General features: G+C 50.9%; 1 protein-coding gene across 1 annotated transcript in view; it reads right to left on the bottom strand.

The window, feature by feature from the left end:
* Window positions 1–15,941, bottom strand: part of SEMA6B (semaphorin 6B) — an 84,639-nt gene extending 68,698 nt beyond the window's left edge. Inside the window, exon 1 of the mRNA XM_049876462.1 lies at window positions 14,542–15,941. Coding sequence (XP_049732419.1) covers window positions 14,542–14,647 — 106 coding nt within the window. The 5' untranslated portion in view covers window positions 14,648–15,941. The remainder of the gene's footprint in view (window positions 1–14,541) is intronic.
* Window positions 15,942–16,062: the final 121 nt, after the last annotated feature.

Consider the following 16,062-nt stretch of genomic DNA (forward strand, 5'->3'; position numbering starts at 1 on the left):
TGCAGGTCTCTCTGTGTCTGCATCTCTCTACCCCTGTCTGGGTCTACTTCTGTTTCCTTTTGTCTCTGTCCCTCCCATGGGCACCTGCTTCATTCACAGCCTCCTTTTTGTCCCCTCCTTTTCCTCTCCTCCTTCCTCCCTCCTTCCCCTGGGGCAGACAGTGGGGTATGGGGAGTGGAGAGCCGGCGTCTCCTTCCCAGGGCAATGGGGAGCTATGGGAGATTTGGGGCAGCAAGAGGTGGGACTGAGTCTGGATTTTCAATTGGTTACTCTGGCCAAAGGTTAAGCGCTCAGCGCTAATTGAAAGGTTGGTGGTTTGACCCCACCCAGCGGCTCCACATGAGAAAGACCTGGTGACCTGCTTCTGTAAAGATTACAGTCTAGAAAACACTATGGGGCAATTCCGCTCTGTCACAGAGATCGCTATGAGTCAGAACCGACTCGATGGCACCTAACAACAACAATTCCAGCCATGGAGACCCTGGGTGGTGCAAATGGTGAGCACGCTTGGCTGCTAACTGAAAGATTGGAGGTTGGAGTCCACCCAGACATGCCTTGGAAGAAAGACCTGGCAATCTACTTCCAAAACCTCAGTCATTAAAAATGCTGTGGAGCTCAGTTTTACTCTGATACACACGGGTCGCTATGAGTCAGAGCTGGCTCCCTGACAGCTGTTTTTTTTTTTTTTTTTTTTCTAGTCCTGGCTGTGTGGAAACAGAATAGTAGGAGGGAGCTGGGGGCCAGGTGGGAGAAGCTGGGGGCTCTGCTCCAGGGCACAGGGGAGGGATAGAAGACTCTGGAGGGAGACAGAGCAGAATGAAGGGGCCAGTGGCAGTGGGGGAGGGGGCGAGGCCGATGCCCAGACCTAGGACTCAGGAGTCTCCAGTCCGGGGAGTCCCGTGTCTGTACCCCCGTCCCGACCCATTCATTGTCCCCATTCTCTAACCCCGCCCCCCCGCTACCCATGATGGTGACTGGAATTATATTTTTATAACTTCTTGTTTTTCCCGAGCGAGTTCGTTGTGCGCTGGTCTAAATTTAAAAAGCGGCTGGTTGTGGCGCTACCGCGTTCACTCTCTGTCCCCCGAGGAAAAAATAAACACGCCTCAATTCAGGTACTTTTTCTCTCAGGGCAAGGGGCTGGGGAGCATATTGTTGCCGGATGAAGAAAACGCATACCTTGATTCTAGGTGCCTCCTCCCAGAAGCCCTCCCTGACCCCCCCATCTGGGCCGACGACCTCCTCTGGGGTCCTCCAGTGCCCTGGGCATCCCCTGTAATACCCTGGTCACCCTGGGCTGGAACCACCTGTTTACATGCTTGTTGATGCCTCAGGGCCTTCCCATATGCTGTTCCCTCTGCCTGGCACACCATTCCCACACATCCTTAGAGCTGGCTCCTCCTCACCTTTCAGGGCTCAGCTCAGATGTCACCTCCAGCCATGGAGGCTGGATGAACTCCTGAAACTACTGCGCTGAGATGATCTTTAAACCTTAAACCCAAAATATCCCCTGAGCTCTTTAAACCAAACAATACCGAAACAAACCCACTGCCCTTGAGTCGATTCCAAGTCATAGCAACTGTATAGGACAGAGCAGAGCTGCCCAGCAGGGTTTCCAAGGCTGTACATCTTTACGGAGACAGACTGCCATGTCTTTCTCTCATGGGGTGGCTGGTGAGGTTGAACTGCTGACCTTTTGGTTAGCAGCTGAGTGCTTAACCACTGCACCACCAGGGCTCCTTTAACCAAACAGTGTTGTTGTTAGGTGCCGTTGAGTCGGTTCTGACTCAGTGCCATTGCCTATGAGTTGATTCCGACTCTTAGCGACCCTATAGGACAGAGTAGAACTGCCCCATAGGGTTTCCAAGGAGCAGCTGGTGGATTTGAACCACCAACCTTTTGGATGGCAGCCAAGCTTTTAACCACTGTATCACCAGGGCTTCTAACCAAAGAATAGTTTAGCCCAGTTAGCTTTGAGCATTGTGATCGTCTAAGACCTCTCTATATGGGATCCAATTGACAACAGCAACTCAAATAGTTCAGATAGGAACCTTAGGGGGCAGTGAGTTTATGTTAATGGGAGAGGAAAGACTCAGAAAAGGAGGGTAAAGGATGTAATCAGTGTCACTGAATTGTACTTGTAGAAACTGTTGAATGGGTGTATGTTCTGCTATGTAAATGCTCAACAACAACAATAATGAAATGTCACCACCTCTGAGAAGCCCTCCCAGATTATCTGGCTAAAGAAGCCGCCTGGTTTCTAGTCCATCATCTCCTTGTATTTCTCTGATAGTACTTGCTGTCACCTGGAATTCTCTTAAGCTAATGATGGCAATTCTTTAGGTACAATTAAGCGATGGGATCATGGCTACTCAAGGCCCCCCAACCCCCAAGAACAAACTACAGGGGGACAGAAACCTGCCTGCCCACCCCACCCACCCATTTGTTGTTGGGTGCTATCAAGTTGGCCCCTGACTTGTGGTGACACCATGCACAACACAACAAAACATTCCTGGTCCTGAGCCATCCCCATGATCGGTTCCAACTTGTCCCGTTGTGATTTATAGGATTTTCATTGGCTGATTTTCACAAGCCGGTTGCCAGGCCTTTCTTCCTAGTCCCTCTTGGTCTGCAAGCTCTGCTGAAACCTGTCCAGCACTGTAGCCACATGCAAGCCTCCACCGACAGATGGGTGGTGGGTGAGCATGAACGGCTTTGACTGGGAATCAAACCTAGGTCTCCCGCATGGAAGGCAAGGATTCTACCACTGAGCTACCATGCCTCTGCCTTCCCTTTTACTCTCTCCAAATTCAGTCACTATACAGTAAACCTTTTTAAAAATTTTACTGTGGCAAAAGATGTATAATATGATTTGCCGTTTTAACCATTTTTAATTGTACAATTCAGTGGCGTTAATTACATTCACCATGTCGTCCAGCCACCCCACCCACTGCCGTGGAGTCGATTCTGACTCATAGCAACCCTATAGGACAGAGTAGAACTGCCTCATAGAGTTTCCAAGGAGGGCCTGGGGGATTTGAACTGCCCGCTTCTTGGTTTACAGCCATAGCACTTAACCACCACGCCACCAGGGTTTCCAGCCACCCCCACTATTTCCAAAACGTTTTCATCACCCCAAACAAAAACTCGGTACCCACTAAGCAATAACTCCCTGGGTGGGGCAAACGGTTAATGTACTCGGCTGCTGACTGAATGGAGGTTGGAGTCCACCCAGAGGCACCTCGGAAAAAAGGCCTGGTGATCTACTTCCTAAAAACCAGCCACTGAAAACCCTACAGAGCCGAGTTCTGCTCCGACGCACATGGGGTCGCCACGAGCCGGAATCGACTCGATGGCAGCTGGTATGTGTGTCAGTGCCAGTCTCCCCCCCTTCCGGCCCCCGGTAACCTCTCATGGGTTTTCTGTCTCTGTACGCTTGCCTATTCTAGATACTTCGTGTAAGTGGGATCACACTCTGTTTGTCCTTTTGTGACCGGCTTCTTTCACTCAGCCTGATGTTTTCAAGGTTCCTCCACGTCGTAGCATGTATTCATGCTTCATTTCTCCGTACAGCTGAGTAATGTTCCTCCGTACAGACGGACCACACTTTGTTTATCCATTTCGTCCAGCAAACGTCGTTTAAGCGGCTATTGCGTTAGACCGCGTATCTAGTTGGTTCCCAGCCCTGGTTCATACTGGAATCACTTAAGGAGCTCTTAACTCTTACTGCCCCCCTCCACCCCACCCCCTCCAGATCCTGAACTAATTTTCTGGAGCTGGGGGCTTGGGGGCTGGGTACCTGATTGAAATGTGTCACCAAGCTGGAGAAAACTGGAACCGAGTTTCTGATTTCCCAAAAAGACCATGCTTGTTGCTACCTCCAAGCCTTTGCCCAGTCTGGTCTCTCCTACTTCCTCTCTACCTGTTTGAGTCCTTTCTTTGCTATAATCCTTTATTTTTAATTTTGAGAAAAGTGAAACAGAAAGAAAAGTGCAAAGACAAATATAGCAAACACCTGTGAGGCCTCCACCGAGATTACATCTGTTCTTACTTGCTTTCAGTTTCTTTCACTTTTTTTTTTTTAAAGAAAGAAATAAAATATTACAACTTAAAGTGGAGTCTCATTTGATCCCACCTCCATTCACACATTTTTATACTTTTATATACATACATAGAGAAGCCCAGGTGGCGCAAACAGTTTAAATGCTCGCTGCTAACCAAAAGGTGAGTGGTTTGAACTCGCCCAGTGGCTCTGCGGATCAGCTTCCCTAAAGATGACAGCCTAGAAAACTCTGTGGGACAGTTTTACTCTGTCACATGGGGTCCCTATGAGTTGGAATAGACTCTGCAGCACCCAGCAACAGTAAGATACGTGTACGTACACTTACTAGTGGCTGCAACCATGGGTTCAAACACAGTGATGGTTGTGAGGATGGCACGGGACCAGGCAGGGTTTCATTCTGTTGTACATTGGGTCCCTGTGAGTCGGAACCGACTCGACAGCACCTAACAACAACAGCAACAACACATACGCTGACACACATATATCCGTGAGCAGTATTTTGTTTATTAAAAATACACATTAGTGTTCTCATCCGGTACATACAATTCTGGAATTTGCTTTTTTCACTTAATATTTTATTTTTGACTTCTGGGGTTCAAATTCAAGTTCTGCCATGTACAGGCTCTGTGATCCTGGGTAAGTTACTTAACCTGTCTGTGCTTCTGTTTCCTCGTCTAGTGTATTAGCTATCTATTACTGAATATTAGGAAACCCTGGTGGCGTGGTGTTTAAGTGCTACCGCTGCTAGCCAAAGGGACGGCAGTTCAAATCCACCAGGCGCTCCTTGGAAACTCTATGGGGCAGTTCTGCTCTGTCCTATAGGGTCGCTATGAGTCGGAATGGACTCAATGGCACTGTTTTTTTTTATTTTTTATTACTGAATAACAAAATACCACTGAAACCTGTGCCATCCTCACAACGTTGCTATGTTTGAGCCCATTGTTGCAGCCACTGTGTCAATCCATCTCACTGAGGGTCTTCCTCTTCTTCACTGACCCTCTACTTACCAAGCATGATGTCCTTCTCCAGGGACTGGTCCCTCCTGATAACTTGTCCAAAGTATGTGAGACAAAGTCTCGCCATTCTCTCTTCTAAGGATCATCCTGGTCGTACTTCTTCCAAGACAGATTTGTTCGTTCTTTTGGGAGTCCATGGTGTATTCAGTATTCTTCGCCAATGCCGAAACTTACCAGCTTGCAAAAACACATATTTATTATCTTACGCAGTTTCTGAGGGTCAGGAATCCAGGGGCAGCTCAGCTGGGCGGTTCTGGCTCAGGGTTCTGCATGAGGTTTCTGACAAGAAATTGGCCGTTGGCTGCTTCATTTGAAGGCTTGACTGGGGTGGGCAGTTGTGGATTGGACCTTTGTGATCCATAGGGCTTTCGCTGTTGATTTTCAGGTGTCAGTTGCCAGGCCTTTCTTTCTAGTCTGTCTGAGTCTGGAAGTTCTGCTGAGACCTGTGCAGCATCACAGCAACATACAAGCCTCCACTAATACCTCATGGGAAGCCACCATCCGTCAGCGGAGATTTGCCTGATGCTAGGATGTCGTACAGATTTCAGCAGAACTTCCAGATAAGACAGACTAGGAAGAAAGGCCTGGTAACTGACTTCTGAAAACCAGCCCATGAAAACCCTGTGGATCATCTTATGGATTGAACTGTATCCTCCCAAAATACGCGTGTAAATCCTAAATTCTATGCCTGTGGTTATAAATGCCATTTGGGAATGGGTTGTCTTTGTTATGTTTATTAACATAACAGGATCAGTGTAGGGTGTATCTTGAGTCACTATCTTTTGAGATATAAAAGAAATTAAAAGCAAGCTAGCAAGCAGAAATGGGGGAAGAGAGATGCCAAGCCACACGAAGACTGCCCAGGGGCAGAAGCTCAGAAGAGACAAGGACCTTCCTCCAGAGTCGACAGAGAGAGGAAGCCTTCCCCTAGAGCCGGTGCCCTGAAATAGGACTTCCAGCCTCCTAAAGTGTGAGAAAATAAATTTCTATTTGTAAAAGCCATCCACTTGTGGTATTTCTGTTATAACAGCACTAGAGAACTAAGACACCACAATGGTCCAATCTACAACGGATCATGGGGATGGAACAGGACCAGGCAGCGTGTGTGTGCGCGCGTGCGCGCGCTTTAGGTGAAAGTTTACAGCTCAAGTTAGTTTCTCACACAAAAATTTATTCATATACTGTTATGCAACCCTAGTTGTCATCCCTATAATGTAACAGCACACTCCCCCTCTCACCCCGGGTTTCCCGTGTCTATTCAACCAGCTCCTGTCCCTTTCTGCCTTCTCATTCTGCCTCTGGACAGGAGCTGCCCATTTAGTCTTATGCATCTGCTTGAAGTAAGAAGCACATTCTTCACAAGTATTATTTTATGTCTTATAGTCCAGTCTAATCTTTGTCTGAAGAGTTGACTTCGGGAATGGTTTTAGTTCTGGGCTAGCAGAGCATCTAGGGTATATGTCTTCTGGGGTTCTCTAGTCTCAGTCAGACCATTAAGTCCGGTCTTTTTACAGGAATTTGAGTCCTGCACCCCACCCTGCTCTGTCAGGGACTCTGTTGTGTTCCCTCTCAGGGCGGTCATTGGAGGTAGCCGGGCACCATCTAGTTCTTCTGGCCTCAGGCTTATGGGTCTCTGGTTTAGGTGGCCCTTTTGTCTCTTGGGCTAATATTTTCCTTGTTTCTTTGGTGTTCTTCATTCTCCTTTGCTCCAGGTGGACTAATTGATGCATCTTAGGTGGCCTCTTACTAGCTTTTAAGACCCCAGATGCCACTCACCAAAGTGGAATTCAGAACAATTTCTTAATAAACTTTGTTATGCCAATAGATGTCCCCTGAAACCATGGTCCCTAGGCCCCCACCCCTGCTCCTCTGTCCCTCGAAGTGTTTGGTTGTGTTCAAAAAACTTCCTAGCTTTTGGTTTAGTTCAGTTGTGCTGACTTCCCCTGTATTGTGTGTTGTCCTTCCCATCACCTAAGATAATTCTTGTCTGCTATCTAGTTAGTGAATTCCCCTTTCCCTCCCTCCCCACCCTCGTAACCATCGAAGAATGTTTTCTTCTGTGTTTAAACCTTTTCTTGAGTTCTTATAATAGTGGTCTCATACAATACTTGTCCTTTTGCGACTGACTAATTTCACTCAGCATAATGCCTTCCAGATTCATCCATGTTGTGAGATGTCTCACAGATTCATCACTGTTCTCTATCGTTGCGTAGTATTCCATCATGTGAATATACCACAATTTGTTTATCCATTCGTCCCTTGATGGGTGCCTTTGTTGTTTCCATCTTTTTGCTGCAGTGAACATGGGTGTGCATCTATCTATTCTTGTAATGGCTCTTACTTCTCTAGGATATAGCCTAAGGAGTGGGATTGCTGGGTCATATGGTACTTGTATTTCTAGTTTTTTAAGGAAGCGCCAAATTGACTTCCACAGTGGTTGTACCATTTGACATTCTCACCAGCAGTGTATAAGTGTTCCAGTCTCTCCACCACCTCTCCAGCACTTATTATTTCGAGTTTTTTGGATTAATGCCAGCCTTGTTGGAGTGAGATGGTATCTCATCGTAGCTTCGATTTGCATTTCTCTAATGGCTAATAATTGTGAGCATTTCCTCATGTATCTGTTAGCCACCTGAATGTCTTCCTTGGTGAAGGGCCTGTTCAGATCTCTTGACAGGGCAGCATTTTGTTCCATTGTGCACGGGGTCGCCACAAGTCAGGGGCCGGGCCAACCTGACAGCAGTGAACACTGCCACCACCAATAACAATGTCTCTGTGCCGAGCTGTTCTGGGTGCTGGGGACACAGCAGGGAACAGAGCAGATATCAACTCTGGCCATCGTGGGGTATACACTCCAGTGAGAGGGACAGACTGGAAACAATCAAGGAAACAAGCAGAATGACTGAGTGCGGCTGTCAGGGAGGGTCTCCCGGAGGAGGTGAAAACGGCTGAGCTCCTGGTCCTTGAATCTTGTAGCCAGCAATGCACACCCCTCATTCACAAATAACATAACTTTAGGGGTGCTCAACCGTGGCATGAAATAACTTTGAGCCCCAGTGTGCAAAAGTGGCTCCTTTCGGATTTCCTGTCCATCTTTCTTGGTTTATCTCAGAAAGTCTCTGTTAGGCGCTGGGGGAGGAGCCTGTAACACCTTTGCCTTCTGCAATCTCGCTGCTCACCTCCGGATCAGCCCTTCTGCAGCCCAATGAGATTCAGATGAAATTGTCTTTTCTGTTACCTTCTATCTATGGCAAGAAAAAGGAGCCCTAGTGGCGCCGTGGTTAAGTGCTCCACTACTAACCAAAAGGGTGCGGTTCAAACCCATCGAGCAGCTCAGCAGGAGAAAGATTACAGCCAAGAAAACTTTATGGAGCAATTCTACCATGCCACACGGGGTCGCTATGAGTCAGAATTGACTCGATGGCACCCAATATCATGTCAAGAAACACTGTTTTTTCTCTCACTTTGGGATTAAAAAAAAAAAGCTTTTTTATAATAATGGATTTATTTATGTTCCAAATGTGAGTGGGTTTAGAGGAAAATATTAAGTAAACCATTGTGGATATAGGGCAAAAGGAAAACGTGAGAAATCACTGGCATGGGTTTGGAAACTAGACCTGTCGATTTTACAGATGGGGAAGCTGAGGCTCAGGAAAGGGGAAGGACTTGCCATGACCACAGCCCACTAGGTGAACTGAAGGTCTTTCTCCAGGAGGAGAGGAGGGAAGGGAGAGAGAAAGCATTCCATTACCTAAACTGCCCCCTGCCCATCTGTGAGCAGGTGTCTTCCCCTCCCCTCCTTACCCTCAGCTAGTGAGAAGGAAATGCTCTATCAAAATCTCCAGGGAACAGCATCCCAGGCAGAGGGAATAGCCAGTGCAAAGGCCCTGAGGCAGGACTGGTGTCTGGTGAGTTGGAGGAACAGCGCAGAGGCCCTTGTGGCTGGAGCTGAGGGGGAGACAGGAGGGTGGAGGGCAGGGAGGGGACCGGGCAGATTGTGCAGGGTCTTGTGGGAGGTGGGAGCCCTGAGAGCTGTGAGCAGAGGAGTGATGGGCCCTGACTCAGGTGCTCACAGGCCCCCCTTGCTGCTATGGGGAGAATTCATTGAAGGGGGTGCAGCTGCAGAGACTAAACCAGTCCCACTCTGTCTCTCACATGCTGTGTGTCTGTCCCTGGGCAAGTGAATTCCCTCTCTGGGCTCAGTGTCCTTATCTGTTAAAAGGGGTCTATAACAACGCCCCTCCTCCAGTGCTGGGGCAGGGCTTCTGTGTGGAAGGCGCTGCTTGCCCCAGATTCAAGGTATTATTTTATCGGGTCAGGGCTCTGCTCACACACCTTCCCCAAAGTGGGGGATGAGGTCAGCGGCACCCCCAGCTCAGGCCCTGATGAAGTCATTGGAACAGTCGGTGGGTGTGAGGACAGCAGCGAAAATAGCTTTCCCACCTGCGCCCTGCACCTCCTGGAGAGGTGAGGATGAGCAAATCGATGGAAACATCACGGGCAATTGGATACAACTCTCAGCACACTGCACTTCCCAGGAGCCCCCTCCTGCAGGAAGTTCTCCCAGATTGTCTCCACCCTTTGGGTGCTTGCTGGAAGGTGCTGGGGGGGGGGTCCTCAGAGAGATGGTCAGGGGCCCTGGAGAGGCTGGTCAGGCCAAAGGATGGGAAGGAGGACAGCCAGATAAGATGGGAGCAGTCAGTCCCTTAAGGGTGAAGGAAAGTGCTGGACAGGAAGTCAGGTGGGTCTGGGTTCAAATCCTGCCTCAGATGCTCACTTGTGTGGTGACTCCGGAGAGTGAGTAGTTGTCCAGGCGAAGAGGTGAGGAAGAGCGTTCCTGGTGGCAGGCCCTGCGTGGGCAAAGGGCTGGAGGGGAAAGGGAGGGAATGGAAGATGTTCCAGGTGGTTTGATACAAAAACTAAAAAACCTATTGCCATCGATTGGGTGCATGCTGACCCTGTGTGTGCAGAGTAGAACTGTGTTCCACAGGGTTTTCGAGGTTGTGATCTTTTGGAAGGTGGCCAGGCCTTTCTTCTGAGGTGCCTCTGAGTGGGTTTGAACCACTAACCTTTTAGTCACTCGCCAAGACTTAACCTTCTGTACCACCACAGGGCCCTCTAATGGGAGAACGTCAAAAGTGATTGTGCAAGGTCACTGGGCAGATTAAACAGAAAACTCTCTTATAAATTCCCGGCTGACAGTAGCAGCCTCAATTGCTTGGCCGTGAGCTTCCCGAGGGCAGGGGCTGTGTCTGCCCTGTCCCCAGGTGCAGCTCCAGCCAGTACAGGGCCCGAAACACAGCAGGTGCCTGTTTTACAGAAGAGAAAGTTGAGGCTCAGAGAGTGCAAGTGACTCATCTGGAGTCACACAGCAGGTATTTGGCCGAACAGAGATTTGAACCCACTTAGTGAAGGTTTGTTGAATGAACAAATGATGGTGGGTTTACGCTGGGAGTCATCCCTGCTTAAACTCTTTTGTGACCTCCTTTCCTGTTGGAATTGTTTCAGGTCCTGATTTTCATGGCTTCTTTGGATTCACTGATTTAAATTTCACTCCTTTCCCATCTGCCCTGCTCCCACCACTGCAGCCACTATGAGCTACTTGCTGTTTTCACACCTCTGGGACTTTGTGATGTTGCATCTTTCCCAAAACTGTACAGATGAGGAAACAGAGGTTCAGAGCGGACATATGATTCGCCCAAAGTTACCAGGCCAGGCCAAGGATGCAGAACGAGAAGGGGCACATCTGATTTTGTAGTTCTCCTTTGCTGTTCCCTCCACCTGCATCACACCTAGGGCTTTAAGGTCTTGGTTCAGCTTCACCTCCTCCTGGTAGCTTCCCTCCACCTCCATTTGGGGTCAGGTCCCTAGTCTGGGCTCCCACGGCTGCCTGTGTGTTCCCCATCTGAACATGTGCCAGGCCTCAGCTGAGCACTTGCCTGTGTCCTTGAAGTTTTATAAAACTCTGAAGTGGGTGCCATTACTGTACCCATCTTCCAGATACAGTAACTGAGACTCCAAGAAGGAAAGTTTCTTCCTGCCGCATGCCAGGAGGGTCACTACCCTCTGAGGCAACAGCTGATCAGGCCGCCCCTCCCCCCAGCCACACACCCCCACATACACTGGGGCACACGCAGGCACACACACGGCCATTTATCTTCCAGACGCCCGCCTCCCACACGCAGGCAACCGGCTGGCGTCTACACGGCTGACACCGTAAATACATGCTCCTGCTGGGACAGGCTTGCTCCTTAGCTGGCAGCAGGGAGGGAGGGCCAGAGATGCCGCCTGAGCGAGGGCCGTGGAGGCAGAAGGCTGGGATCGTTTTAGGACCTGCCTGCCCCACTTGCCTTTTGCCTCCCTGTTAGTGGGGGAGAAGAGGTCACAGGGCCGTGTGACCGTGACCCCAAGCCTAGCCCATAGCCCCGGGGGGCGATGACAGCCCTTCCCCTCCCCCAAAGCCCTTGCAACAGTTCTGAGAGACCCCCCTGGCTTGGCCCTCCTCCCGTCCCCTCTCTGGTTCCGCCCACCGACTCATTTTTTCAAGTGGCTTCGGAAGGGGTCTTCCCGGGACAGACAGATGGGCTGGGGACAGATGGATCGCGAGCACGTGGGAGTTACAACTTGGCGGGGGAGAAGGGGAAAAAGAGGCATCCGGAGGGGTCCTGGCCACCGGGACCGGTCCCCTAATGGCCCTCGGCGGAGAGGAAGCCTCCAGGCAGGGGAGGAGTGGGTCTCCGAGGCTGGGGGAACACGCTGCGCTCCCCACTGCCCTCCCCCCGTGGGCCCATTGCGCAGGCGCGAGTCAGAGGCCCAGAGAAGTGGGTCGCCCGTCCAAGGCCACAAAGTCCGGAGGAATGCGCGGCCTGGTCTCGGATGTGGGTGGCGCTGGGGGGGTGCCTAGAGTCTGGGGTCACTTGGGCCTGGGAGCCCCAGCCCGCTCTCCGGTGCTGCTTGGTCCTTTCCCGGGAAAGCGGAGGCGCCGCCAGCACCGGCTGTGGGCAGAGCGCGCCCCCTGCCGGGCACAGCGGGAGTCGGCGCAAACATGATGTCCGCCCAGACCCCGGACGAAGCCCCCCACCTCGGGCTGAGTCCCAGACTCCGAATGAACTCCCAACCTGAATGAACCCCAACCTGGACCTTGGGATGAGACTTCTACCCGGAGCTGAGTCCCTGGCCCTGAATGAGCCCTGACCCGGGCCCGGGTTGAGCTCTGAACCCCAAGCTGAGTCCCAACCCCAACCCTGGGCTGAACGCCTGACCCTGAACTGAGCCCCGACCCCTGCTTAACCCCAGCCTAGACCCTGGACACACTGGCTGAGCCCCACCAGCGACTGAGCCCAGCCTCCACCCTGGTACAGTGCCATCCTGGGTGGTGCCCCAACAGCGACTGAGGGTGACCCCTCACTGGCCAAGCCCTGATGAGCCCATACATACCTGATTGAGCCCCCAGCCCCTCTGAGCCTCGGTTTTCTCTCAGTATGTGGAACAAAAAAATAAAAAACATTGTTACTGTTGAGTCCAGCTCATAGGGACCCTGTAGGACAGAGTAGAGCTACCCCACAGGGTTTCCAAGGAGAGCTGGTGAATTGAACTGTGGACCGACCTTTTGGTTAGCCCACCTCTTAACCGCTGTGCCACTAGGGTTCCTATATGTGGAAGGAAGCCCCCAATTCACTATGCTCAGGTGTCCCCCAGGTCCCTGCCCTGCTGAGGAGACCTGGAGGATGTCGGGACCACCCAGAGATCTGTACACATCCCACCCAAGCCAGGCAGTTCCAGGTCCTAATCCCACCTCTGATACGTCCTGGCTGGATGACCTGGAATAGGTGTCTTGCTCTCTCTGAACCTCCATTTCATCATCTGTGAAATGGGACACTCATCCTCTGTTACGAATTATGTCCCCCCCAAAACATGGGTTCTAAATCCTAACCCCATAGCTGTGATTGAATCTCATTTGGGAATGGATTTTCTTTGCCACGTTAATGAGGCAGTATTAGTGTAGGGTGTGCCTTAAGTCAATCTCTTTGAGATATAGAAGAGCAGAAGAGGCAAGGAAGCAGAACCTCCGAAGAGGCAAGGACCTTCTCCCAGAGGCGACAGAGAGAGAACGGCTTCCTCTATAGCAGGCCCTAGAAGTCGGACTTCTAGACGCAAAAACTGTGAGAAAATAAATTTGTTTGTTCAAGCCACTCACTCGTGGTATTTCCATCAGAGCAGCCCTAGGTAACTAAGACATGCCCTCTGGCAGGGCTGCTTCGAAGATCGGTGAGTTCATGTATGTAAAGTGTTAGGAACAGTGACTGTTCCCGACTCCTAGTGACCCCACGGACAACAGAACGAAACACTGTCCGGTCCTGCACCATCCTCACAATCGTTGTTACGCTTGAGCCCATTGTTTCAGCCATTGTGACAGCCCATCTTGCCCAGGGTCTTCCTCTTTATTGGTGACCCTCCACCTAGCAAGCATGATGTCCTTCTCCAGGGATTGGTCCCCCCTGATAATAAGTCCCAAGCACGTGAGATGAAGTCTCGCCATCCTCTCTTGTCAGGAGCACTCTGAACGGTAACTAACCCTGTTGCCGTTCAGTCAATCCCAACTCCTAGCAACCCTACAGGACGGAGTAGAACTGCCCTGTAGGGCTTCTAAGGCTGTAAACGTTTGCGGAAGCCAACTGCCACGTCTTTCTCCCTTGGAGGGGCTGGTGGGTTTGAGCCGCCAACCTTTCAGTTAGCAGCCAAGTGCTTTGAGCTCTGTCACCAGAGCACCTAGCACATAATAGGTGCTCAATAAATACCAGCTTTGTTACAGCTAGTCCTGGACTTATGACGTGTTCAAGTAATGACGACCCGCCTTTAACGACCGCCTGTTTTTTAGTACATCTTATTGTTAGTGATATGTACGACATACAACGTTGCAGTGTGTAATTTGCTGATGTTATTCTCACATGGTCAATGCTATGATTTACTGTTCAAAACACTGCCATGTAGCAGGCTATGGCCATGATGAAAACTAAAAAAAAAAAAAAAAAGATGTACTCGACTTCCGTCAGAACCGATGCAGGAATGGAACCCCACCGTAAGTCACCAGGGACTACCCGGAGCATTGTCGGAGTCCCTGGTGGCACAAACAGTTAAATACTAGGCTAGTAACCAAAAGGTTGGCAGTTGAAATCCACCCAGAGGCACCTCGGAAGAAAGGCCTGGTGATCTACTTTCAAAAGATTATAGCCACTGAAAACTCTAAGAAGCACAGCTCTACTCCGACACACATGGGGTCACCATGAGTCAGAATCAACAGCGTTGTTATTATTACTGGGTGCACTGCTGGATACTTTTTATTTGTTGTCTAATTTGAGGACCCATGGACTGTATTATTCCCATGTCACAGATGCAGAAAACTGAGGCTTGGAGAGATTAAGGCATGCAGGCAGACAATGACAAAGATGGGTTCGAACTCACCTGGGTCACATGTCCCATTTACCCACGCCAACCTCCGACCTCCTGAAACAATTCGCTTTGGTTTGATGGGCTTTAAAACATCCTCCTCTGCTTCTGTGACCCCCATTGGTACTCTGGCACAAAGAGGAAGACATCTGTGGTTTTCACAACTGTGGAGGGGGTGCTACTGGCATCCAGTGGGTGGAGGCCAAGGATGCTGCTCAACACCCTACAGTGCACAGAATGGCCCAACCCAGAGAAGGATCCAGCCCCCCGTCAGCAGTGCTGAGGGGGAGGGACCCTGGGCCAGAGAGACGGCAGGTCCTGGCTGTGGGTGTGAGGAGGTGGGAGAGGTGGCTAGGGTGGGCAGGGAGCTGTCTTGTCCAGGGGCCTGAGTTCAAATCTGGCCCCTTCTCCTTGTGTGGCCTGAGGCAAGTCACGTCCCCTCTCCGGGCCTCAGTTGTTGTTAGGTGTCATGGAGTGGGTTCTGACCCAGAGCTACCCTACGTACACCAGAATGAAACACTGCCCAGTCCTGCGCCATCCTCACAATCGTTGTTATGCTTGAGTCCACTGTTGTAGACACTGTGTCAATCCATCTCTTTGAGGGCCTTCCTCTTTTTCACTGATCCTCCACTTTACCAAGCATGATGTCCCTCTCCAGGGACTGGTCCCCCCTGATAACACTTCCAAAATATGTGAGAGGAAGTCTTGCCATCCTGGATTGCAAGGAGCACTCTGGCTGTACTTCTTCTGAGATGGATTTGTTTGTTCTGGCAGTCTACGGTACATTCAATATTCTTCGCCAACACCTCAGTTACTTCATCCAAAAAGGGGCTAAAGAGACACTTTATTTTGTCTCCTCGGAGCTCAGGACAGGACTAGGCTCACAGAAGGCCCTCGGCTTCCTGGGCAGCCACGTGGCTCTGGCCTCCCCAAGTACCAGACGCAAGCGGGACCCAGGGTCGGGCTCCAGGGAGGAAAAAACAGCAGGGAGGTGGGAGCCGCCCTGCGCCAGGTTCCCAGGCCTCGCAGCTGCGTCCTCCGGGCCCCAGCTGGCCTCACTGTCCCGCCCGCTGGTGGCCAGGCCTCCTGTGTGTCCCTCTGGTTCATTCCCACGAAAATCGAGGAAAGACAGAATGGGGGTTCGGGTGAGGTCTCGGGCGTCCCCCCAGTGGCTGCCTCAAACCTCACCGGAAGAATTTATCTACAACTGAGAGGGAGAAAGATTCAGCTCGTCTGCGGGAGCAGGAATCTGCATTTTTAAGGGGCTTCCGGGTGATTCCGATGTGGAAGGTTCTGCCGGGCCACGCTTTGGCGAACATTACGTGGATGGGTAAACTGAGTCCCAGACAGAGGGACATGCCCAGAGCCACAAGGCTCGTGTTTTCTCTTTTTGGCTCTCCCTCCTCGGGTCTATCTCTGAATCTGTATTACCTCCTTCCTGTCCCCCTTCGCTGGCCCGCGCCCCTGTGCCCGCGCATCCGGCTCCTTCCCGGATTCCGGAGGAATCCCCCTCAGCCGCCCGGCCCCGCCCACCCA

Source organism: Elephas maximus, chromosome 3 (genome assembly GCF_024166365.1).
Source record: "Elephas maximus indicus isolate mEleMax1 chromosome 3, mEleMax1 primary haplotype, whole genome shotgun sequence".
Taxonomy (NCBI): domain Eukaryota; kingdom Metazoa; phylum Chordata; class Mammalia; order Proboscidea; family Elephantidae; genus Elephas; species Elephas maximus.